The sequence below is a fragment of the Lissotriton helveticus genome, chromosome 1_1, assembly GCF_964261635.1.
Source record: "Lissotriton helveticus chromosome 1_1, aLisHel1.1, whole genome shotgun sequence".
Classification (NCBI taxonomy): domain Eukaryota; kingdom Metazoa; phylum Chordata; class Amphibia; order Caudata; family Salamandridae; genus Lissotriton; species Lissotriton helveticus.
The window spans coordinates 1,907,861,085-1,907,888,628 of NC_136057.1; the positions used below are offsets into that span (position 1 = coordinate 1,907,861,085).

General features: G+C 44.0%; 1 protein-coding gene across 1 annotated transcript in view; it reads left to right on the plus strand.

Moving 5' to 3' along the window:
- The window catches only part of LOC144754771 (flavin-containing monooxygenase 1-like), a 531,164-nt gene that overhangs the window by 355,349 nt on the left and 148,271 nt on the right, over nucleotides 1–27,544 (plus strand). The window contains exon 5 of the mRNA XM_078642974.1: nucleotides 10,388–10,584. Coding sequence (XP_078499100.1) covers nucleotides 10,388–10,584 — 197 coding nt within the window. The remainder of the gene's footprint in view (nucleotides 1–10,387; nucleotides 10,585–27,544) is intronic.

Below are 27,544 nucleotides of genomic sequence, written 5' to 3' on the forward strand. Positions count from 1 at the left end.
AGGGTGGCTTTACGTGGCCTCGTAGATATGACCCTGCAGTATGCACCGCCAGTCCTTCACTAAAAGTGATGTTCTGGTGGCGCAAAAAGGGCCTTGCAAATGTGGCCCCTAGTTCTGAATAGGTATTAATTCAGGTTTGTGTTGTTCATTCCTTAGTGCCTACGAGTAAACACATCAACCAGGAGTAGGGTACTTCTGGTCAAGAACCTCCTTTTGCCTGTTAGTGTGATTTCTTTAGAAGAGATTGAATTTTACTTTCCAATCTTGGTAAAACAGTCAAAAATTATTGTTAATATTTGTTTTTTCATGTGCTGCGCAAAATCGCAAAGTTAGCTGTGCTGTGTGGTACACTGTGGTCAGTGTTTCCGTCATTGGGTGTTGCGTTGGGGGCATAACACAGGCCCCAGCCTCCCCCGTGGTGCGGGGTACCCCAAGCTTCAGTGGGCCCCCTCAGCACAGTACTCAGGTCTGAGCCCTCCGGATAAAATCTGGAGCGGTGGCCCCTCCGTCTACATTGCAAGGGGCCCCTAAAACGTTTGGTATGCCACTGTGTACTGTGAATGGTTAACTTCGAACTACACATGCAGGAATTGGTTGATTATGTAGTGATTTGCGCTGAGGCTGCTTGGTTGGGTCATCAGGTGCCTTTCCAGGATTGTCTAGATAATGTTGAGTGCTATATTGATATTGCTGTAATATTGTTATGGATATTACATGGTGCGTAAGAGTGACATTTTTCATGAAAAATGGGAGCTTACGTCAGTAAATCCCTTTATCCTGTTTTAAAAGTAGAGAAAATACTACCCAAAGGCACACCTGTTGTGACATTGCCTTAGATAAGTGGTTACATATAGTCCTGTGAATTAAAGAATGTAGTAAGATCACTTCTTTTTAAAAAAGCATGCAAATTCTCCAGAATTGGCACCTTTAAAGTAAAAACCTGGACCACTGGAGTTATGAAATAAAACGCAAACCATAACCCACACAGTTTTGAAACATTGAATGCATGGGAGCATGCCACACATAAAAAGGAGTGCAACAGAACGAAGACTCTGTACACTCAGTCCATTCGTTTTTGTTTGTATGTGAAATGAAATTCGAATCAGCGAACATGACGTGATGGTATGATTGATGGTGTGGGTGCATACCCTGCAATTGTGTGGGAGAATGAAAGGGAGATGGCAGACAAGAAAGAGAGCCAGATCAAAGATCATCAGTAGGAAAGGGATACAGAGTTAGATGATAATGATAAGAGGGGCTAATAGGGGATTTATTAAATTCAAGACTATCTCCATACTATGTTGTTCCTCCTCCGGTTGGGTCAGACGCCCAGTAGTCAACTACTGGAAGATCAGGAGTCAATGCAAGTGAGGACCCAAGTGTATCCACTGCCCTCAGTGCACCCTAGAAGTGACATCTCCCTATGTATCAAGTTCATCTACAGGTACAACTGTTGCACCTACAGTCCCTGCTTTTGTGGACATCGAATCATAAACATCTCCAATAGAGCCAGCACCGAAAGAGATTTATGTATTAAGATTTCGGGTGGAATTCAAAGAAATCGTGAAGGGTACAATTCATCCAGGGTGATTGAACAGTTACTATGAGGTAGAGTTGAGATACTTGAGCAAGGAGGCTTCTAGATATCCCAGTGGATTAGCCAGAAAATTAAAAGGCTCCGTACTTGGACCAAACATTTAATCACGAAGAGCACATGAAGCGAGCCGACCATCCTTACAAGCGTTTTCTTCTCCCTTTCATCCTTCTATCCATCTATAAAGCCATTCTTTCTCCCTTCTGTTTCTTAATTTTCATCTATTTATCCATCAATCTGTCCCTCCCTTCAACTTTCCATCAACCAGACCATGCTTACGTACAACAAATCCAACCATTTGTTCTTTCACCCTGTCATATATTCATCCTTGCTTTCAACGATCCACCCTTAAATGCGCACACTCATGAATCAATCCAGGCATCTTTTTACCCTGCCTTTCACTCTCTCTTCTTTCCATCTGCCCATTCTTCCATCCATCCCTTTATTCATCAATTAACCTATTCATCCTTTCACGCTTCCATCCTGTCACCTATTGGTCCTTCCACCCTTCATTCCATTAATTTTTTCTATCTTCACTTCTTTTACCCTTCCATTATAACCTTCGCCTTCTCTTAATTCTTTCTTTTCATGTTTCCTAACCTTTCACGCTTCCCTTCTGTCCCAGTTTTTTCCCCTATGTATTTACCAATCTTTTTTTTGGCATGCATACTTTGTACTTTCTTACTTTTCTCCCTCAAGCTTACTTGTTCATCATTAATATTTCTTTGTTTCCTTGAGTATGGATATCTGACCTCAACAGACACCCATGTTATCTGTGATGTTATTCTCCAGCAGTGATTTATGAGCATTTCTTCTGCAGACAGAAAAGTCCAATTACTCGTTCAGCGTAAAGCTTCCTCTGTTAGAAGAGAGTCCTATACTTAGGACACCAGACTGAGAAGTGAGTGAGAAAGGTGTCCAAAGCACTCATCTCTGCGATCCTGAGAATGGACCAACCCACAGTAGAGAATAAATTCCCAGGCAACCTAACAGTTTAATATATAAACCAATGTTAATGGACTCAGTGTAAAACATCAAAACTGTAAAAATATATTTAGATGAAATCATTTAATCTTCAATTATCAAATTCATATCAATGCATTCATTATTTTAAAATACCGATTTAGTGACATAGGGCCCGATTCACAGAATGAACTTAAGACTCAATCCTAAATTTACTACTATTTTGGTATTCACAGAATGAACTTACTACTTTTGGTATTCACAGAAGTTAGGATTTTGTCTTAAGTTTGTCTTAAGACAGACTTAAGACAGACTTAAGACAAAATCCTAACTTCTGTGAATACCAAAAGTAGTAAGTTCATTCTGTGAATACCAAAATAGTAGTAAGTTTAGGATTGAGTCTTAAGTTCATTCTGTGAATCGGGCCCATAAATAGCAATATTTATTCAAAACATAGTCTATCTTCATAAAAGTACAATAAAAAAAACAAAATGTGGCAGAGGTTAAGTCTTCGAAGAGCATTTCGGCGTGATGTGCGCCCTCGTCAGGAATTGCCACTACTTAATATTTAGGTGGTTGGTAGATGGCACGGGACTGGATAAAAATGGTGTGCCACGTTTCTTATCTTTTATGCGCTAAAATCTTGAAAAAGGCCTTGTTCTTGACAACTTTCACAAACCCTCACCTCCAACGTAATCTGACCTGGTATCCCTTGAAATAAGCCTTGTTCTTGTCAACTTTCACAAACCTCCTGAAGAATGCTCATACATCTATCTATCTTCAGTCTCCAAGTAAAGTATTCCCTCAGACTTTCACTTGAATGAACAGTAGATGCCCGATCATACGGACTGGAGCAAAAGAGCACAAAATTCTAAAAAGGTGCTACTGTCAAAATGGAAACGAACACTGGCGAATACCAATCAAATGAGGTTTTAAGGAGTCGTAATCCATCAACCACGATAAGTTTAAACATGTGGTGAAAGATCTTAAACAAAAGTTTATACTTTATACAGAGCAAGTCTGAGGAAATACTTTACTTGGAGACTGAAGATAGATGTATGAGCATTCTTCAGGAGGAAGACGTAAGCTCTGTCGCATTTTGGGTTTTTTATTGTACTTTTATGAAGACCAACTATGTTTTGAATAAATATTGCTTTTTATGTCACTAAATCGGTATTTTAAAATAATGAATGCGTTGATATGAATTTGATAATTGAAGATTAAATAATTTCATCTAAATATATTTGTACAGTTTTGAGTCCATTAACATTGGTTTATATATTTAAATGTTAGGTTGCCTAGGAATTTATTCTCTACTGTATATTTACCCTGTCCTAGGAATTGTCTTACCAATTTGTCAGGGGGTCCTTGTTACTCATGCTTAATGGACCAACCCACTACACAAAGAGAAGTCAGGATGTTCGTAGGAACGGTTGGCTATTGTTGTCAGTGGATTACAAACAATTCCCTAGTCGCAAAGCCCCTACAGAGGCTTAACCGCATGCGTGCGGCGGTTATTTTTGCGCTGTGCGGCTTTTTTCTAAAAGCCGCGTTACATGACGTGCTGAGCTCGTCATGAGCATGCGAGCGGCGCAACTCATGACGAGCTCAGCTCGTCATGAGCACGGAAGTGGTTAATCACAGTGATGTGATTGATCCAGTTCCTTGGAATGAAGAATGCAAGAGTGCCTTCCTAGAGCTCAAAAGCAATCTCTGCAGTATAGCAGCCTGTGGGATGCCCAACTATAACAACGACCCTTCCTCTTCTGTCATGAAGATGACAGGGGCACCTTGTCTGTATTGACACAGTTCCTTGGAGAAGTGAAATTGACAGTGTCTTACTTTTCAACCACAGTAGCTTAATTGTCTGTAGCACTTCCCGAATTGTTCAAGATCTGTTGATGGGGTTATCGTTGGAATCCAGCAAAGTGATCGTATTGTAATGGTTAGTATCCTTATTGTGATGGTTACTCATTTGATTAAAATTTTACTGACCTGTGCTCAAATCCAGAACCACTAACAGTTGACTATCCCGATATGAACAATTAATTCTAGCGGTTGAAATTATTAAAATCCGCCCTATGGTGTAATATCCTGAACCCTGCAACACTCTTGGCAATTTCAGATTCTGATGATGAGTATGACGATTTCCACCATGACTGCATGACCATTCCATTGTTTATTAGCGTTTGTATTGCATGCTAAAGGAAACCATTCCATGCATTCACCCAGTTTCTTTATGGTACATTAACAGGTGTGATCATTGGAGGGAGCTATGTGAGAAGCAAATTAGCTGGAATTAATAAATATTGGGATGGTTCAAAAAAGAGTTTAAGACGGACAGTCATGAGATTTAGAGCAATTTATATACAGAATAGGCATACAGAAGGTAGTAGGGAAGCAGAGATATAATAAATAAAATAAGGACGGGAAATCGGAAATGTTTAATTACAGATCAGTTTTTCATGCAGGATTTTAAGGAATATAGCAGGTGGAGATTGTTTGCAATAGCATCCAATCTGTGCCTGTAAACCAATGGAAAGAAACAGTTTTGAATTTTGCACTAAGTGAATGTGGCCTTTAACTGTCTTTGTAGAAACACTTATGGGCGGGTTTATCTATATTTCACTCTGCACAGCAAGCCACCTTGCTGCTGCACTGCATGAAAGGGAAAGGGCAGGAATGCACAGTATTTAACATGAAACAGCACATTCCTGTCCTTTCCTTGCATTGGCGCACAATGTACTACCTGGCGCCAGAGCAGGCACATTAGTGCTGTGGTTCAAGGGTGCTTGCGTTGTAGTTAGGATTGTTTTTGTGAAGGAAGGGGCATCTACCTGCACAAAAACAATCCTCAGAGGTATTTTCCTCCTCTTCCCATGTATGCTGCACAGTGCAGCACATATAGAAAGAGGAAAAAACTAGAAGAAATAAAGATATTTCTCCTTGTTACGCCTCCCAAGCTCTACCAGTAACGGCAAATCTGGGAATGCGCCAAAACAATGGGTGGGTGTATGGTAACACCAAACGTTCCACCCATGGATTGCCTCCCTGGGGAAGACTAACACAATGCAGCATTTTGCACTACGTTACTCTAGATATATCAAGCCATGCAGGGCTGCTCAAGGTGGCCTTGCGTGGATTGAATAACCTTGTCTTAGTTGTTGCATTGCCTTTGCACCCCCTTGCGTGGTGCAAGGGTGATGCAACTCATTGATATATATGCCCCATAGCATATAAAGAGTTGGCAGATATTTCCCTTCATGTAAAAGGAAGCCTAGTACTTCCTGAGACCCCTTTGTGAGAGACCGTCAGCAGTATGGTATTTAAGCACATCCCACTACCGGTCATTACATTTTGACAACATCAGGATCACCCTGCTGTATATAAACAGTAGTTTCTGTGCTACAATTTATGCAAATTATTTTATATCATAAACTACACATATGACATATGAGATATGTAGACATATGTCTACAACTAGACATATTTTATGTAAACAACCACCAACTTAAAATATAAAAAGTCAATTGATAAACATGTTGCAGGAGTCATCATTAGTAAGTTCAGTGCATGTTTTCCGACCCATTCACTACCTGGATTGGAAGATTTTGGGGTATATTTACTAGGAAATGGCGCAGCGCGGCGCTGCAAGCAATTTAGCAGCGGCACTCTGCGTCATTTATAAAATGCAGGGTTGTGCTTTATTTACAAAAAACGGTGCACTGTTGTGTTTTCCCTAGTGCTAAAGAAAGCTGCCTAGCGCCAACACAGACACCCTTGTGCCATAGTGCAAGAGTGCCTGCGTTGCAGGGATGATTGTTTATGCACAGGAAGGACACCTTCCTGCACATAACCAATCTTTCAAGGCGATTTTCGCTTGTCATGTGTGCTTCAGAATGCAGCCCATATAGAAAGAGCAAAAACGAGGCGAAATACAAGGTATTTTTCCTCATTGCGCCAATCTAATGTCTGCTATTCAGTGGCGTTGGTTTTTGACGCTGCCTCAGATTTACAGATCCTTGTAAATCTGAGGCAGCATAAAAAAGCAATGGGTGTTGAGGTGGAACGCCCACAGCAACACCCATTGCACGCCCCTTTAACGCAGATATGTGCGTGACAGGGGGCGATATTTTCAAAGTGCTGTTATGCCATGCAAAGTGGCTTAACGCTGATTTTTAAATATGGAGCAGGGCATTGTGCCAGGGTCACGTCATTGATGTTCCGATGGCATAATGCCCTTGTAAATATGACCCTTTGTCTCCAGCGCCCAACTGAAGAGCACCAGACCCCACAGAACAGACACCATGTTCTGCAGAATAGATTCCACCTTGTCTCGTAGTGGGGCATACCTGGCCATAAACTGTTGTAAGTGTATTGCCCTGGTCTAAGGATGACTCCCTAGTTAAAGGCATGCAAGTTGGGCTTCTGGGTGGCGGAGCTTGTGAGATCAATGTCTTCCGGCAGGATTACCACTATGCTCTTTGTTTGTGCGAAAGAAGGAAGAGCACAAAAAAGCTCCTTGCTAAAGACAAGTGTATACATAAATTTTGGAAGCAGGAGTCCCAGTCCCGCACCACTGTCACCAAATGCAAGACCCGGGACTCCTCACTCAACGTTAGGCCAAGTAAGGACACCGTTTAAGATAGCCCCGCTCACCCCCTTAGTAGCTTGGCACGAGCAGCCAGGCCTATCTCCAAGGCACGAGTGTACAGTATGTCCAACCACACTCACAGCAACCCACTGGTGACACCACAAATGGACTCCACACGAGTTTGATAAAATTTGTATAAACTTTAAATAAAAAGATATACGATTAGAACACACGATACAAAAACCAACATATAATAAAGGGTAATATTCATTCCGGCTGGCTGGTAGGTTCAAATCCCAATCACTGCTTTCCAAATGCTATGATGGTCGTAATGCTAGAGTCACACATGTTGCAGTAGTGCGCAGTGTAACGAAACAATCCTGTGCTTGGCAAAGGAGAAATAACACAATGCATAAAGATACACCCCGGTACCTTACAATGGGAGAAACAATGCAATGCATACCGCTACAATCATGTACTGGGCAATGAAGGAATAATGCAATGTGTCACACCCCAATCACGTACTTTGCAATGATGAAATAATGCATTGCGCACTGCTACAATCATGAACTTTGCAATTAAGGAATAATGCAATGCGTAGCTACAATCATGTACTTTGCAATGAAGGAATAATGCAATGCGGGCCGCTACAATCCTGTACTTTGCAATGGAGAAATAATGCAATGTGTAGCGCTACAATAATGTACTTTGTTATGCAGAAATAATGTCAGGCATCATAAGACAGTCCTGCAGTTCATTAGCAGCAATATTGGCAATGTGTATTACAACAATCAGCCTCTTAGATGAGAGTTGCCCCCCATACGTATAAACAATGACATAAAGTACAGCTTCTCACTTCGGCCACTCCTTTGGTCAGTATGGGCCCCAATCTGAGCTGAAGCAAAGGCTCACGTCGCCAGGACTAAGAGGCCAAGAGAGGTCCCTCCGAGCCCGCACCCCGCACAGGTAGTGATCCACGTTACCTGGGGGCGCGATCCCACTCTCCTCTCCTCCTTCAGCGAACTGGGACTTCCGTCCAGATCTTTCTCAATGGGTCTCAGCGGCTCGGCCTGGCAGCTCAGCTCCTCCGGGCTGCCGGTCCGGGCAGTGACTGCTAGGAAGTAACACGTACCCCACGCCTCTAAAATTACGTTACTCCGGGTGCACGTTCACCACAACACCCTCTGGGTCTCCTCTGGCACAAAGCCACACACGCAACGCCGATAGGACTTCACGTTGACTTCGAGTGCACGTTCACAAGGCACTCCTTCCTGAGGTCTCAGTTGGCACCAAGACACGCACACCGCGCTGCAGAGACTCACTTTCTTTCGGTGCACACGATGATCAGCTGATCACCTCCACAGTCCCAGGTTGCACCAAAGTACGGACACTGCTTCACTGAGACTTACTCCAACTCCGGTGCCCTGCTATCCAGGTGCTCTTCACCAACGCTTTCAGCCTCCCCATGAGCCTCACTTCTTCTCCGGGGCACTCGATGACCAGGTGTTCTTTACCAGGGCCTCCGGTGTACCCCGACACGCACTCTGCACGTCTGAGACTCCCTTCCCCTCTGATGCACACGCTGACCAGGCGCTCGTCACAAGCGCCTGCGGTGCACCACGACAAGCACCCTGCGCGTCCGAGTCTCACTTTACCTCCGATGCACACGCTGACCAGGCTCTCTTCACCAAAGCCTGCGGTACACCACAACAAGCACCCAGCACGTTCGAGACTCACTTCACCTTCAATGCACACGTTGACCAGGCGCTCTTCACCAATGCCTCCTGTGCACCATGACACGCACCCAGCGCGTCCAAGTCTCACTTCTCCTCCGTGTGTCCAAGATCACAGGGCACACCTTCCAAGGGTCTCAAGCTGCCACAACACATGCCAACCTCGTTGATTGAAAGTTCCCCAGAAACTTTTATGTTCCTGTGTTTCCAAACACGGAGCCAGCTCACCTCAGTCCCTTGGGGTAACAAGACACAGCACAAAGCAAAGTCTTTTTCAAGCAGGGGGACCCAGCGCACAAAGCACAGTCCCAACAACCTCTTCCTTGGTTAAAACAGCATCTACAGACCAGTCCCAGATCATGAAGCAAGGGTCGGTCCTTCCCAGCAGTCTCTTTAGTTGTTCCTTCCTCAGCAGAGGTTCCTCTTGACCAAAAAATGGGTCCAAGCCTTTTCAGTCTCAATCCATTTCTATTCCAACATTCCGGGGTCCCAGCTCTCATAGTTATACCACTAAATGTCTTTGAAGGTTTTTGTGCTCAGGGGTTCCTGACCCCTGCCTAAATCAGTTCTGGGTGTCTCCCTCCCAGTGTCAACCTTTCTCCCTTTCACACTGGGGGTCTTGATCCTTAATCCCTCAGCAGGAGATGGGTCAATTGTTTTATAGCAGCAACCCAGGCCTCTTCACCTCCCGGGGATTCTCCTCCGCCTGCTCTCCAGATGCAGGTCGGCCTGGTGCCATCTCAACCCCTCTCTTGGTCAAGACCTCCCCCAGCTCCTCTCACCTCTCAGATCCAGACAGTCAATCCACATTCAGCAGAGACACACAGAAATGCTTAATGCACAAATTTCAGCCACTTTCTAAAAGAGTGGTTTTTGAATATACAGTGACAAAACCACTTTCAAAGAAAGATGTGTTATGACACTGTGAGTTCATACAGACTAAACTTCAGCTCTCCATTTTAAACTTATGGGAATCTAGGCTACCAAAACACAATACCCAGCCTCCCCCATTCTGTCCTATGGGCAGGATGGCCTTTCACCAGTGAAAAATGAAATGGAGTGTTTTTCACTGTCAGGACATAGCACACACCTCAGTATATGTCCTGCCTTTTACTTACACTGCACCCTGCCCAGGGGTTACCCGAGACCTACCACAGGGATGCCCACTGTGTACGCAAAAGGGAAAGTAAGGCCTGACAAGTGGTTACACTTGTCAGGACAACATGCTAACTTAGCAAACTGCATGCAGGCCCTACACTGCAGGCCTGAGTTCCCATCTCCGCGCACCTTTGCATTACTATTCCTGGCACACACAGTGCACATCACACCTTCACTTACAAAACGAGCAACTACATTTTAAAATAAATCTAAATGAAATTCAACTGGGTGTTAAGTAATAATTTAATGAATGTTTGTTCAGACTCTTTGATCGCCTGTATTCGCTAAGGGCCCAATACAAAAGAGACACAAAGATGGTTATTGATCTGTTTGTTTGTTTTCCAGGTGTTTCTTAGCAGCAAGAGAGGAGCCTGGGTCCTGAGCCGTATCGAGGAAGGCGGCTACCCTTTTGACTTGATGAACTTTTCCCGTTTTAAGACATGGATCCGGCTGTCTTTGCCTAGCTCCGTGGAATGGTGGCTGATAGAGAGGCGCCTGAATAAGTGCTTTGATCAGTCAAACTATGGCTTACAGAGAGACAGGTGTGCTTTTCTTTGTTCAAATGCTTTTATTTATTTTTCGATATAAAAACACAGAACACAATCAGACTTCAGAAGGAATTTAACTAGGAAACAAGCATGAACTATTAATCAAATCATGGGATTAGCAGAACACACCAAGGGAGACTGCATACTGTACAAACTGGGGTAACGCCACATTATCATAGTACGCCTATCGTCAGACAAATATCATGACCTATATATCATTTACAAAGATTTTGCCTCATTGGGGTTAATAGGAACTCTACACACAAAGGAATATTATAGAAACTCTACACAGAAAGGGATGGTATAGAAAATCTACACACAAAGGGAAAGTATTTTCGTAAACGATATTTAATACACAATGTTTATGTCACATAATAAAAAGATCTGACTAAGACATTCCAAACACAACCCAATCAAGAAAATGGAGAGCCAACAGTGCGTACTACTGGATCTACATTTCTGAGCGATTCATTTGAAATTGTTTTTGAGTGTTGTTATTCCATTTTTAAATATGGTTCTGTCTATTATAACATTTGAAGCAATTGAGCTCATCCTAAACCCTGCAGGGTAGAATTTAGGATATATTTCCAGGATGTCTATATAAAATGATTTCACATAGACAGAAACCCTGTTTAGGTTGAGTCTAGCGTTGCAGCACCTGCGCAGCTTGCTTTGCTAGAAAGCAGTATTCAGTATAGTGTGGAAGCTTTGTGGAAGCTCCGCCCACTCTCCACCCATCTTTTTCATTGGCTTAGGTCCTAAATGCTGCCTTCCGATTGGTTTTAGGCTTGTTAGTCCCTTCTCATGGCAGCCATGTCCTCATTTGTATCCTTCCATGGTTACTGGCCCCTTTGCTCCAAACACAATTTTCTTCCCTGTCTCCCCCCGCCCCCTCCCGCAGTCCGTGACTTCTCACCCCCCTCCATTCCTGTTCGTGCCTTTCCGCCCGTCCGCACTCCCGTTTCCACTTCAATAGATCTCGCGTAAATGCGAGTCCTATTGCATTGCAAATACTTGTTTCATTTCATTTTCTGGAGAAGTGAATGAGAGCCGCTGCGAGGCCGAGCTGAATAGGGCTCTCTCGCACGCTGTAGAACCATAATGAGGGCCCTGTAGTACCCATAATGAGGGCCCTTGAAGGCATAACTTGTACCTTTGTGCTCTCTGGGTTTTCAGAGGACACATATTTTTGGAGGGCTTAGGGTCTCCTGTTATTTTTTAGCTCTTCAAGTACTCGGAGCCCTTTCATAAGTTCAGAAAGTTTTAACCACTCAGACAGGATCACATGTTGGCTGAACGGAGCGGCTCCTAATGATTATTGGACCCGCTTTACTATATGTGAGTGCTTTTCAGAACTTTAAAGGTGCATCAAAGTTCAGTAGATTAAATCCGTGTGGTGGGTAACCTCCTCAAAGAGCATTACTTCCCTTCGCCTCGCCAGCATTTACACTAAACTGCTCATTTTCGTAGCTGCGAATGCTGTCACCTAGTGGCTGTTATGTGACGAAGAAATGCTCCTGCTTTTTTAAGACTACTGAACTCAGTTACTTAATATGTTTACATTTTTTGTTTTCGTGTTTTAAGGGGCCTTTCGGTGAATGATGTTACAGTACATCTCAAAACCCATGCAGACGTTATCAAACAAAGCAACATTCTAAAACACATCTTGTTGGGGATTGCTTGCAATGCAGGGAGGGGGTTATGTACTGTTAAGTTAGGCATCGCCTATTTGATGCATGGTATATGTATTACCTCTTTAACATGTGTATTCTTTTGAGAGTCTTGGTTTAGGCGTCGCTTGGTGTGAGTTCCAGTTCAGTTGAGGCTGGTTCTGGTACAATCACTTTGGAACGTCGTGTGCTGTTCTTCTCTGTTGTAATAAAACATATATAAGCCTTTACTGGCATGTCTTCCATGTGAGTTATGCTACCACATGAATTGGCAACGAGGATGGAGTGATCCCAACTCTGAGAACAGCGCCCTAACCAACATTGAGCTCTTCCCGCAGAGGTGGTGATTACTGTTGCGTCATATTGCGTTGTGCAGTGTTCATGCCTTATACGGTATGATGTCAGAATCCACGGACGTCACACCATCCCAGGAACTCTGCGACAAACTCAGCTCCTACCTCCACCTGAAGATCAAGGCCATCTACAGCAATTTCAGCAAACCAACGACCAGCACCACCGCCAAGCCGACCATCACGTCCTGGGAGTCCGCTACCGTGGAACTTAACACAGTGGCCATGAAGAAAACCAACTCAGGAGCCCCAGCAGACCCCTGCCCACCACACATATTCCACAGAGCAGCCACCGTCATTGCACTGAATTAGGATGCACCATCAAAGCCTCTCTCACATCAGGCATCTGCCCAGACGACTGGAGACGGGTGGAAGTAAAACCCCTCCTCAAGAAACCATCGACCGAACCAACGGACCTGAAAAACTACTGGCCCATCTCTCTCCTCCCCTTCACAGCCAAAGTCACTGAGAGATTCGTAAACACACAGCTGAATGCCTTCATAGAAGAGAACTCCATCCTGGATGCCTACAAGTCTGGATTCCCTAGCAACCACAGCACCGAGACCGCCCTCCTTGCCGCCACTGACAACATCCACATGCTACTCGATCAAGGACACACCACGGCCCTCATCCTTCTGGACCTCTCTGCAACATTCGACACCGTCTCACATTGCACGCTCGCAGCTAGACTCCACGACGTGGCAATACGAGGAGCTGCCCTCGACTGGATCTAATCCTTCCTCTCCAGCAGAACCCAGAGGATTTGACTCCCTCCCTTCCTTTCCACGCCCACAGAAATCAACTGCGGAGTAAACCATGGATCATCACTTAGCCCCACGTTCTTCAACATCTACATGGCCCCCCTCGCTGCCTTCGTCAGACAACATGGGCGCAGCATCGTATCCTATGCCGACGACACCCAGTTCATCCTCTCACTCACTAAGAATCCCAAGGACACCAGACTATGTTTCCAGTAAGGTATGAATGACGTGGCAGGTTGGAGAAAGGACAGCTGCCTGACGCTAAACTCAGAGAAGACCGAGGTCCTCATCCTCGGACCCTGCAGCTCTGCCGGGAACAACACCTGGTGGCCCTCCATCCTCAGGAGCCCATCCACCCCTACTGACCACTCCCGGAACCTTGGCATCATCCTTGACTCCTCCCTCTCCATGAACCGTCAGATCAACGCAGTCACCTCCACTAGCTTTAACTGCCTTCGCACCCTCCTTAAGACCTTCAAGTGGATCCCCCCAGGCTGCAGAAAGACCGTCACCCACACACTCATCACCAGCAGACTGGACTACGGCAACGCCCTCTACGCCGGAATCAACAAGACTCTTCTGCACAGGTTGCAGACCATCCAGGACACTGCAGCCAGACTCGTCCACCTACGAGGCCTCCACTGGCTCCCATCAAGAAGAGAAGAGGATCACCTTCAAACTCCTCACCCATGCCTACAAATCCCTCGACAACATCGGACCCAAATACCTCAACAAGAGTGTATCCTTCCACTTACCCAAGAGGAACCTCCGCTCCGCCGACCATGCCCTGGCAGAGGACCCCCGCATCTGCAGAAACAGAACCAGCGGGAGAGCTTTCTCCTACATCGCGGCCAAGACCTGGAACCAGCTCTCTGTGAACATCAGACGCTCCCCGAACCTGCGCATGTTCAGGAAGGACCTGAAGTCCTGGCTCTTTGACTGGTCCGGAGCCGCTACCCCCCCTAGCGCCTTGCTACCCTCACGGGTGAGTAGCGCGCTATACAAACCCCCTGATTGATTGATTGATACATCTGAATGCTATACATTCGAACGCATAAGGGCCTGTCCTGTGTGTGTACTAAGAATACCAGGTATCTCTAATTTTCACTCCTTTGGTCCACATGGCATTGAAGCTCAAGTCTCCTCTACGTTTCTCTGTGCTCTGCTCATTGGTTAGTTAATCTGCTGCATTTTAATTGGCTGTTGTCACAGTGAAGCTCATTGGAAGAATCAGTCCTATGTACTAGTGAAGAGAACCATTAACGGTTGAATTATCCTCAGCTTTTACTCTGTTTACTTGCTAATTAGAATACCATGCAGTGGGCAGATGTAACAGTCTCCTTTTTTCCCGAACCTGGATTACAGAATATGAAATGGAAACAAAGGTTCAAAACATTTGAAAGTAGTCTAATTGTGACTGGTATCAGTGTTGAACCTATCCGAAAACAAGTCATCCTGTATATTTGTTTTGATGCAGAAGCTCAAATGATTTCTGACGCCTTGATGGAAATCAAGACCAGTATTTACTTGACTGGTAAGTAGTTAAGTGTTTCAATAGGAGAATGCAAGATAAATTATACTGTCAAAACCCTAGCCTTGTTGAAATTCTGGAAATTGCTAGGGGCATTGAAACATCCATCATGTCTTCCAAAGAATTAGGGAAGTTTAAACACATTACTGGGGTGAGGATGTGGTGTAACAGCTAGAGCGGCCAACTTTGAAGCTGGGGAACCAGGTTCCAGTTTGGCGGGAGGCTCAAACATTCTGTGATTCTGGGTAAATCACTTAATCTCCCTGTGCCTAAAAATAAAATGAATTTGTCCGTCTGTAATGCAACTGGCGCTCATGTAAAGCGCTCATATTCCTTCGTGCTATATAAAACAGCAAACAAATATTTTTTATACTGTAAACGCTGTTTTGTCCAAAACTAAACCTGATGGTTCATCACTTGTTGATGAGTGAAAATGTGATAAAAGTGGTGCTATTACTAATGGTATGTGTTTTACATGGAGGTCCAAGGCCCATTTAGGTAATGCAAGGGTTATCATGCCATAGGTAAAAGTTGCCTAAAATGCAAAATGGTCGGCCACATCACAGAAGTATGCAAAACATCACAAAAGGTAGCAATAATTAATGAACAAAATATATTTTCAGGAGTGGCAAATGAAAATGATTTAGGCACTGCAGGTGGGGTAGTATTATCTATTAAGATGGTATCGGAGGCAATCCAGTATGCACTATAAAAATAGGCGAGATACAATTTGAAGTCACTGTGGATTCTGGGTCACCTGTAACCTTTGTAACTTATGATTTGCACTCTAGGGAGTGGAGTCCTATTGACCTATCCCCTCGTGGCATTCGCATAATTGCATATGGAGGTTTCTCAATCGATATGTTGAGTTACTTTCAAGAGAAGGTTGTGTACAAAGATAGAGAGATTTTCACTAAGGTATATGTAGCTAAGAGAGGTTACAGAATTTTGGGGTGGCGGGACCAAGGGTTGTTCAGGATTGTGTTCAGACCAGGTACATCATATTGTGGGAACTCCACAGGGCTCTGTTTGAAGACAGGCTTGGTACTGAGAAAGGTTTTGAACACAAGATAATTTAAAAAGGTCAGGTCATTCCTGTAGTACATAAAATCAGGAAAGTACCATTAAGCACCTGAGGGAGTTGAGGGAGCACTTAGACGTGTTATGCATAGAAGGGGTTATATAACCTGTTGAATCCTCTCAGTGGATTTTTTCTAATAATAGTAGCATAGAGGAGAACAGGGGAGTCGAGATTGGGTGTCCATCTCAGGTCCTTGAACAAGAACATCCTAGTAGACTGTATTCCCCTCTCAAATATCAATGAAATGTTGGGTAAGGCACAAGGGTATTTTCCACTCTAGGTTTGAGATCAGCCTACCACCAAATGGTACTCAGTGAAGACTCAAGGGGGTAGATGTATCAAGATTCCATTTTGCAATTTCTAAATAGCGCTTTTTTAAAGAATCGCTATTTAGAAATCGCAAAATGGAATGTATGTAGAAAATCGCTATTTTTTAGCGATTTCTTAGTATTCCTTATTTTAATTTGTGAATTCGCAATTAAGGAATAATTTCCCAAGCATTCCTATGGGCCAGGAGGCCCATAGGAATGATTGTGAAATAATTCTAAATTTGCGAATCGCAATTTGCTAATCGCAAATTGAGAATTATTTCAAGGGTGCAGGGGTGTCTCAAAGATACCCTGCTGCACCCCTGAAATTTACATGTGTGTGCATATGGCGCCCATACATGCCCTATGGGCATGTATGTGCGTCACATGCCACCTTCACAAATGCCATATAGGGCATTTTTAAACGAAATCGCAAATTACCACCAACTACAAGTTGGTGGTAATTTGCGATTTCTTAACCCAAATTCGCAATTTCTAAAATCAACATACATCGCATTTAAGGAATCGCAAAATTTGCGATTCCTTAATGCTTAAGCAAAATAAGGAATCGCAAATTTTTGCGATTCCTTATTTTGCAATTGTTTGATAGATTTCAAAAAATGCACAAAAGCGTTTTGCGATTCGCAAATGCCGAAATTTCCAGAATTCTGGCCTTTGCGAATCTCAAAAGGCTTGATACATAGATCTCTCTCCACTTACAGCGCATCATTTGGTACATTCAGATTCCTTTGCATGCCATTTCGATTTGCATTAACGGAGTCAGTCTTCCTGAAACTGATGTACAATTTGTTTGGCAACATGTGGTGTGTGTTAGCCTATCAAGATGACATTCCTATCTTCACTGAGTATGAACAGGAACATTTGCTTGTTTTAGAGAAGGTACTGAGTGTATTGCTAGACAGAGGTTTTACCGTGAGGAAGTACAAATGTTTTGGTGAGAGACGTTGAATATCTGGAGCATCATATTTCAGCAGAAGGAATTAAGCCAAAATTGTTTGCTGGAGACTATAAAGAATTGCACACCTCCCAGGGATAAGAATCAGTTACGATCTTTCCTTTAGTTTTGTGAGTATTATTCCCGTTTTGTTGACGGCTGTGCACTGCAAACTGAGCCATTGAGGAAACTGTTAAGAAGTGGAAATACATAACAGTGAGGGAGATGAAGAGAATTTGTCCTTTGAAAATTTGAAAGGTCGTATTACAAATGCTCCAGATCTCCATGCCTTTAGAGATGATCATGCTTCCACGGTCACTGTTGATGCTAGTGCAGAGGGTTGGGGAACTGTTCTTAATGATATGGATGGGGGGCAAAGAGTACACAATTGCATTTGCAACAAGGTCGCTCTTTCATTCCGAAAGAAATTACAGCACGGTCGAGAAAGAGACACATACTGGTGTGCGTTTGGGCAACCAACCACTTTGCCACTTATTTGTGGGGGAGAACATTTTCTTTGGTGACTGATCATAAGCCCTGTGTTTACTTGGCTAATGAAAAGAGCTTCAGCGAAGCAAGCCGCAGACTGGTCAGGCTTTTGTCAAAAATGTGCAAATTCAATTTTCAGGTTAAGCACATACCAGTTGGGAAGAATATCAGGGCAGATTTTCTTTCCAGGTGTCTGTTAGATTCCCCCGTAATAGGTTGTAGTATGGATGAGGTGGAGTGTGTGGATGTGATGCAATTGTCCTAGCAGAAGGTGTGATTTTTGATAATGAGTGGTCTAGTTGCTCAGAACGAGATATTGCCTGAAAACATTGAAGAAGTATCTGTCAGGATGCTGGCACAGAGAAGGTAATCTGGTGAGTGAAGTGAAGAATTACGTCAGGATTGAAGACGGAATTGACTATTGAAGGGAATTTGTTTTTTAGAGGGAACTGTTTGATTCCTCTGGCAGAGGTGAAATTGAGTTTGATAAAATTAGCTTATAAGGCACATGCAGCAATGACAAGCACTAAAAAAAGACTTTCTGAGTACAACTGGTGGCCAGGTACAGATACCGAAATTGAAGCGTATATAGCATGTTGTGTGGAGTGCAAGTGTGTTGAGAACAAAATCATGAGAGAACTCAACACTATGGCCATCATAGATTTCCTAATAGCTTTGTTTCAGAAGGAAGGGATTCCCAAGTATTTAGCATCTGACAATGGTGTACAATTTAAACTGGCGTGCATGAAAATGTTCTTCGTTTTGCACGGTATTAAGTATATGTCAGTAGCCTCGTACGCCATGCAGTGGAATGGCATAGTAGAGAGAGTAAACCACATGGTATCCAGTTGGCTTTGGCTTGTGGGTTGGAAGTTTTTGAGGAGATGGGTAAGAGGTGGTAGGATTATCATAACACTCCCCACTCCACTGTGGGTGTGGTTTCATATGTGCTGCTGAAGGGAAGGCATTCCTCCAATGAATTGTGTCCAATGTGGGTTTTGAACAGTAAGCAAATAGATGGCAGTGCTTCCAATTTGGATGAAGTACGATGCAGGCTGGAGTTGGTGCGAGCTAGAAGCAGAACTAGGTATGACGAAACAAAAAAGCGAAAGGTGTGTATTTAGGTTGGAGATATGGTGACAGTCAATAGGTCTCTGGGGGCAGGGAAAGGTACATCGGAATTTTGCTGAACCACATCAGTTGTGTAGGTGCATAAGCATGCTATTTCGGTGGAAATTAGGAAATGGAGAAGCAAAAGAAATGCAGCTTTGATTAGGAGGTTGCGTACATTGCATTGCCCAGTCAATTCTCCAAAGCAGCTGCAACTAAAGCCACTGCAGCTTATGATTGGTGGTTGGGAAAAGGACTTGACAGCAACATCAAATTGGTAATGGATAATGCTACAAATTGAAGTAGAAATGGGATTGGGTGGGAAGCACAGGTTATGCCCTCTACATTACATGAATGAGAGTCCAAATGGAAAAGGGATGCCACATCTGTGGTTGACATTTATGTTGCTCTTGGAAGGATCATCGTCAGTTTGTTCATCCACAAATGATCCTGAGTTGCGATTGAACAAACCTGGGAGAACGATTGGCATTCCCAGGTATTTAAAGGATTTTTTTATCTTATCTTAAGGATCTCCATGTGTATAGGTGCAATGGAAGATCCTGTATTCTGTTAGAAGTGTCATGGGAAGGTTTGTTAAAGAGGGGCAGGTGTGTTATGTGTGGTTAAGTTTGGCATTGCCTATTTAAAATATGTGTATTGCCTTTTTAACTCATGTATTCTTTTTAGAATCATGGTTCAGGTTGATTGGTGTGAGTTCCGGATTCCAGTTTAGTTGAGGCTGTTTTTACGACGATCACTCGGGGAAGTTGTGTTCTGTTCTAGCCTGTTGAAATAAATCATCTTTAAATCTTTACTGGTGTGTCTTGCATGTGAGTTAAGTTACCACAGCAGGGTAAAAAGAACTTATTTTCCTTCTACAACAGGTGGCCCCTTTAATAATACCCCTTATTATATATGAAGTTCAACCCTCAGAAACAATTGTTTCTTGTGTATAAGTAATATGTGGTATTATCCAACTCAGTGTTATTATGGTTTGTTCTTCATTTCTCATATTTCTTTTGCCTTTCCTGATTTTTCTGTATTTTTCACCAGTCCGTGTGCTTTAATGGATCTTAAAAAATAATTTCTTTAAAAAAACAAAGTTTTTTACATTTTTAAAAGTGCGGATATTGCTAATTATTCTTAAAACATTTCAGTTATATATAATACACTGGACAGGTCATTCCCTTCATTTGATAGTATTTGTAAATAGGCAAAGTGGGAAAAATAACAATCTCTACGAACATGAATTTAGACTGGATGATCATATGGCCCTCCATCCCTTGGGGATTGGGAGCATTATCAACACTATCTTTTGAGGGAGACATTGCACCTAAGTGGGAACAGTGCTGTATTTAGGACATTACAGCACGGTCTCCCCCTAACACGTGAGTTCTTTTCATGCAGGTGACAAACAGGAGCAATACTCTTTCAAATTTGTATACCCTTTCAAGTCTATTAGCTGACACTTTTTCCATTTCAGAAATGTACCATACCTTTCCCATCACAGAGTGATCGGGGAAGCTGTCTGTTGTTTCTACAACTGGGCTGGGAATATCCTGGCCACCAGCAGTAAGTTGTGAGACTAATCGCCCCATCAGAGTTGTCAAAACGTATATGTTATTTTCACCTGGATCTCCAAACAATATAATTAGTAGTTGAAGGGGCAATTAGTTTTCTGTTAAAAGTCTGATGTTGGACAAAATGTTGAACCATTATGTCAGAACGTAAATACATGAGGTAAAGTGCCGCTCTCTCCACCCTTTCCAGTGCCTGTTCCCCGAACAATTGCCTTCAACATTTTGAGTAGCCATAGAACCTAGTTAAAAATGAGTTGGTGTTTTCTTTACGCTTTGTACATGTAGATCATTTGGCTGTCTTTCCCAGATTGTTCACCAAGTATCCTCAAGGTTCTCTGCCTCTAAATATGTCTCCCAATTCAATTTGTGTTTGGTTTATAATCTTATGTTCCTGAATGTATTGATGCAGCCATGTAATACCTTTCTGTCTTATTCTGTTGGGAACAGGGATTCCAGATATGTTTGGGGGGTTTTCAGAGCCGATTCCTAAATGTCGGATTTGCTACCTAGTATTATACTTGGAAAGGAGGATATACGTCTCTGAGTCAGGCCTAGTTTTCACCTAATTGCCTCCCTTGATAGATTGTCTCTATTTTCAACGAAGTCACCTAAGAGCATCGACCGAGCCTTATTCTTATTGGGACATCCAAGCTCATTGAGACCTGAGGGACTGTGCAAGTTATAGGTAGGAAGCAACACCCTTTTTTCTTGCTATTTGTTGCCTATAATTTATGAGGTTTAGTTTAAATTGCAGTGAAGTGTGGGTTTAGGGTCTAATACTTGGAGGACGCCGTAACAAGTATAGGAAAGGAACCTTGGAAAAGACCTGTTCTACTTGAACCCAAAGTTTGTTCTCTGGGTTATGAATCCCTATCGAGAACTGAATGGATTTGTGCTGGTTGTATAAAGAAATTTGTCTGGGAATCCCGGGCCCCCTCAGCTGTAGTACAATACAGAATATTTTTTTAAGGCTTTTGAGAATTTAAGAGGTAGTGTCTGGGTCACATATAGAAGATTGGGTATGAAGTTAATTTTATAACTTGTAGTGGTTCCCAGCCAGGAGATTTCTATCCTTCCCTAATGGTACATGTCTTTGTATAATGCTTGAAGTAGGATAGGAAAATGACTTTCATAAATGGCCTCTGTTAAAGGGAGTTAGATACCCAAATGCCCGATGGGGTTTTTAGTCCACCTGAAGCCTGCTTGAGTAAGTAAATGGTCGGCTCTTTAATGGAGGTCCACTATTCTTAGTCCCCGAGACTTAAAGTAATTCATTGTGAACCCTGAGACTTTTGCAAATTGGTCTAGTTCACTTACTTTGCAGGTCTCTTAGAGACTATTCAGGGTTAGTTATAAAACATAAGACGTTGTCAGCAAAAATCACCAGTTGGTTCTCAGTGTATCCTCTCATGATGTCCAAGATATTTGAATCACGAGAGATGCGTTGAATTAGAGACTCCATTGAAAGCACGGACATCAAGGGTAAGAGGGGGCCCCCATGCTGTGTTCCCCATGTTATTGTGACAGTTGGAGAATATTCCCAATTTACTTTAATTGTAGTGGAGCATCTTTTATGAGTTCCTCCTCCATTGGGATTAGATCAGCCTGTAGATCAGGAGCAAAATAATCTTTAAGGTAATCATCAAGTTTATTTGGATGCAGGGACTGGCCTCTGAAAAAGGAGGAATAGAATCCATTAAATGTTTTCAAGATCTCTGGAGTGGTTGTGTGAGAATTGCCCACTTCATCAATTATTTCTCTTTTGTGTTTTTTCATTTTTTCTGGACTTATTTATGATGTCAAAATCCTATCTGCCTTGTCTCCTTTTACATAATAGGTTTATTCAATATAAAACATAATATGTTTTTTCAATATATACATTTTTTTTGTTGCATACCTCATGCAAAAGTGTTCCAATTTCCCCTAATTTTCACAACTCTTGTAGTGTGTGCAGTGAGCCATCCTGTTTGTGGCGGGATTCAGCTTGTTGGAGCTGTCTAACTAACAAGCCCTGAAGACCTGTTGTTTTCTGTTTAAAGCAATTGTGGCCCTTCCTATTTGTTTTCCTTTCTGCAGCTGGTTCTTCTGAGACTAGCGCTGGGACGCCCCAGTACTGGGTCAGTCAAGCACTTAACAAATTCTTTAACGTAAGATAACTCTCATTTTTCCATTTGGCTAAGCATTCAAATTTAGCCATATGGGTTATTAGTTCTTTCCTAAATTACTGCATTTGCTGCTTCCCACAGAGTGGCATAATCTATTTCTCCATTATTGTTTTCTGCAAAATACACTCTGTGAATGGTAACTAGTCATAATATCGAATTAAAAATAGCGAATGGAGAAAATATTGAGTTTTTAATGTCGAGTGGACAGGGTATCGACTTACAAAAATATGATGGTTAAGAATATCAACATACAGGTAAGAAATATCGATTTTAACAATATCGAAGTTAGTAATATTGATTGTCAAAATATTGTTAATAATATCGTTTTTTTGTGTGTTTTGTATGTTAGTATTTCTGTTAAGTATGTATATATTTTGAAATGTGTGTTTGAATTTTATGGTAATTAATTTTTGCATAAAATCATTCCATAGTGGGTTGTGGGTTTATAGGGGAATAGGGTGGGAAGTAATTTAATTGAAATTCATTAATTTATTATTTTATTAATTAATAATTTAGGAGCCTAATAGGATGGCCTGCGGAGGCACCACCGCGGTGCTGGCGGTGCGGGAAAATGCAATTTTCCTCCCCCGACTAGCGGTCCTCACGCCCGCTATATTACAATGGGCAAAAACCTCCAACTAAAAGCGCCCGCCACCACGGTGGTGGGAGCCAATGGACAATCACCGCCGTGCGGAATGACGTCCCGACCGCCGTACGAATCAGGATGCCCCAAATAGCATGCCGCACCGCAGTGGAGAAACTGCCCAACCAGAGACAGCGAAAACACCACAGCGGAGCGAGCGCTACCAGATTCACGGTCCCTGCCACCTGGTCCCAACCGCAATGGACCCAGCCTTACACATTTTCCCTGTGCTGTACGTGATACACTACCAGCAAGTCACGGACTGTCGCGGATGCCGCTGCAGGTATGCAATGACACCACTCCGCCCACAAACACACCACACAACTCCAGAGCTGAGATAGGGTCCATGTCCCCACCACACCTCCTGGTGGAGACAGGGACACATCGACAAGTGCATCCACACATGTCCCAACTGTCACAAAATCAGCCCTCTGCATCCAGGTTACCCATCTATCCAAAAATATTGCTATAATATCCCAGTCACGTCACTGCAGCGGTGAAGCTGCAAGAAAACATGCGCTGAATGCAGGAAGGCAGGGCCTGCGCCAGGCCTGGGCAGTGCACAAAGATCACAGGGCCACACCTTCACACACCAGGCCCCCACCCTGAAGGGACATGCCATGTGCCTCACCTGTGCCACCCCATGTACAACAACCACCCAAATGAATCCACACCCAGCACCACACACTCCAAACAACTAGGGAGGCAGCCTCAGCAGGCAGGGCTGCAGAGGAACACACAGCACAGAAACAAATGGTCAGGGCAACCCTCACACCACACCTACACTACACACATGGCAACAGAACTGAGTCCAAGCACAAAATCCACACCCATACAGAATAGAACCAAACACTCAACTGGCCTGTCAAGTCACACAGCCTGTCGAGTCACACAGACATACCCCACACTGACACACAGCCACATACACAGATCACAAGTCACCAGCAATGTAGGACAACAAATAGGAAAGCAAAAGTGATGTGCACACCAATGGAAGGCCAATGAGCCAACCACTAAGCAATTGTACACCACATGCAAGACAATGAACACATGACAACACCCTAACCGCAACAAAGCACACATGCCTGCTACAGTGAGTGAAATCAAACCACAGCTACCCCGTTTGCAGCAACTTAGGGAGACAGCAAGTCAAACCATGTATAGGCTCAGGAATGAAAGGAAGTCTCTGAAGACAAACAAACAACAGCCACACAGCTGCATCCAACTACTTGATAGGTGTGGCTCAGCAGCACCACACACAGGGCCCATTTACAAACTCCATAACTGTCTAACACAAGTAGCATCCTCCACACATACCCCCCACCCACACATGCATCACACATCACCAGTGTCAAACACACAGAAGGGTGCCAATAATGTCCAGTCTACACATTCCCAGACAAGCACACCCCCTGGGGAGCATACCCAAACATCGCACACAGTCAAGGACGCCTGAACCAATGCCCAAACAACAGCCATCTACCAACATCAAGAACAACACACACAGGAGTACAACAAGACCTAGACCTGACCTGTGCAGCAAAAATGTAGTAAGGCAATGGGAGGACAGACAGAACAGGAGAACTCCACATCATCACTCAGCAAAACTGCACAGACAACAGACCCTAACACAGACAAAATGTGCATCATCTCAAAACAAACATTGACAGAAAATGGGAACAATGTCCCTACAATGAAACACAGACAGACATACCACACCACACAGCAAGCCAACATGGTGTCATAGTGTTCCACCTGCATGCACATGCACAATCCTGACAAATAACAGCCCACACATGATAGGAGAAAAGCCCAGTATGCACACAAAACAAGTTCAGGAACAAGAATAGCCCTAAGTGCATGTGACAGACACACAAGTAATGCACACCACACTTGAAGCACACATCTGGATGAATCACAACACAAAAATAGAACACACACCCTGACATGTTAGTAGAACATCACACACAGAGCATCTGCCAGCTGCAAGAGATAAGACAGACCAAACACTGCACACATTCACATCAAACAAACAACAGATGCACATGCCAATACCTCACATTGCCCAACACAGCAAGACATCAGGGAGTGCACACCAGGCAAGGACAAGGCAACATACACTCACAGCACTGCATGCACGACAAGCAGTGTGTGCACAACACACATACCAGCACCACACAGATAAGACTCACACAACATGAACACACACACCACCAATCAGCACAGCACTGACACAACATCACACTCAGAAAGTGAAGCAGTACCACAGCCAACACACATACAGCCAATACAACACACACACACATGCACCGGTCTGGAACTCCCAGGTGACACCATGACTAGAGGACTATGCAGCACAAACAGCAGAACTGCAAATGAGCAAACATGTCTGCAAAACAAAAAAAGAATATCACTTACAACCAATTGGTCAAATATCATCAGTGGCACATTGGTCCTCACATGCCTTGTAATCAATGAAGAGAGAGAGGAACTAGAATAGCTAGTTCGTTTCCCCTGGAGTATAATGAATAAACAAAGAGAACTAGATGTTGAGATAGTGTTTGCGTACTATGTGTCTGCATGGGAAACTATTTTTTTTTTATGAAGGCCTTCACCCACCAACCTAGTTGGTGGCATGCTTCATCATCTGGCCCCACCCGAGACACCGAGTGCGCCTCAGGTGTGCTGCGATGCCAGGCTACTGCGGAGCTGTTTTTTTTTAAAGGTGAGTGTGCTGTGCTAGTGTGTTGTGTGAGGTTTAAAATACTGTCCTTGGGGTCCTAAAAAGGTTACTAGGACCAGGTGGGGTGGTGGCGGCACGTGGAGGTGGACTCATGCTGCCCTGAGACACAGTGTGTGTGGAAGAATCTGGAGGGGTGCCCTTCCACTTCTTGGGGATTCAAAATGGCTTCCCTGTCTTGGGATTAATGCCAAGTGGTGGTTACATAACAGGCACACTCACCACACAAGCAGGGTCATGTGCAGATGGTGGCCCTCCCACTGGGGACGTGCTGGATTCTGCGGGGCGCTTGGGCCAGGATTGCCTCTGCACCTGCATCCCCTGTTTACCAGGTGTCCCCCCTACAGTGGCCTCCTTTCCCAGCTTCACAGGGCTCTGGATGGGAGTCGATGTTGTGGGCGAACCTGCCTTGGAGCTCTTTTTACGTGGAGTCTTACCAGGCACCTGTTTGTCAGTGGGCAGGGAAATTGTCTGCGTATCTTAGCTAGACACTTTTGGGACAGATGAGTCCTTGGCTGGGGATGCCTCTGAGGCATGTGAGCCTGAGGCCTGCTTCTTGGCTTCCTTGACCTGGGTGGTGCATGAAGGGCTTTTGCCTCTGCGCTGTGGGGTGGGTTTAGCTTTCTGTGGGGATTGTGTCTGCACCCTGGACTGCTTGGGCAGCTGCTGCAGGCATGTGCTGCGTGTGCTGTATCTTTCCCTTGATGTCTGGGGTATGTGGTCACTATCTTCAGATGTTGCCACTGGCAGGGTGGTGAACCTAGGGACTGGAGCTGGACTATGAATGGCTGTTGTCACCACAGAGATCAGAGACTGTACAGTCCGGTGTAGCCCACCCACGTCTGAATGAACGCCCTCCATGTAAGCCACCACCTGTGCCAATTTTTTATAGTGGTCAAAGAAGGCATTGAGGAGAGCTGTCTGCCCCACACACAGCTGGCGCAAAAGGTCCACAGACTACACTGAAGGCAGCAGGGGGGACAGGGGCAGGGCACTCTTCCCTTTTTTGTGGTGCGAACACGGGCAGCAACAGTGGAAGTAGCTGGGAGGGTGGGCACTGGACGCTGTTTGGTGGACGAGAAGGCAGAGTCACCGTTCCCTGTGCCGGACAACATAGATGCGTCACCACCGTCATCAGATGATGTAGAGGTCTGTGTCTCTGGCTGCGAGTCCCCTAGAAGACTTCTGTCCCCCTCTGATGTGTTGGTGACATTTGTGTCACTATACTCATGTGCAGCAGTTGTGCTTGATGGCTCTCCACTGGTGTCCGTCCCCTGTCCTTCCGTGCCAATGTGAGATGCTGCATGAGAGAGAGAGAGAGAGGTAGGATCAGTACATTGGCATCTACATTACAAATATCTGCATGCAAAGCAACACCATGGGCAGTAACATTGTGCAACCTCAAAACATAAATCGAAATTACAGTGGCATCATGCAAACTTGGCATAAATCACCCATGTAATGAACACTCAGCCAAATAGCCTGTTGGTGGCTCCATGTAACCAGACACACAGATTTCTCTGTGCCCAACGAGGGCCCTGAGGGGGGAAACATTCCCCTCCCAATATGTT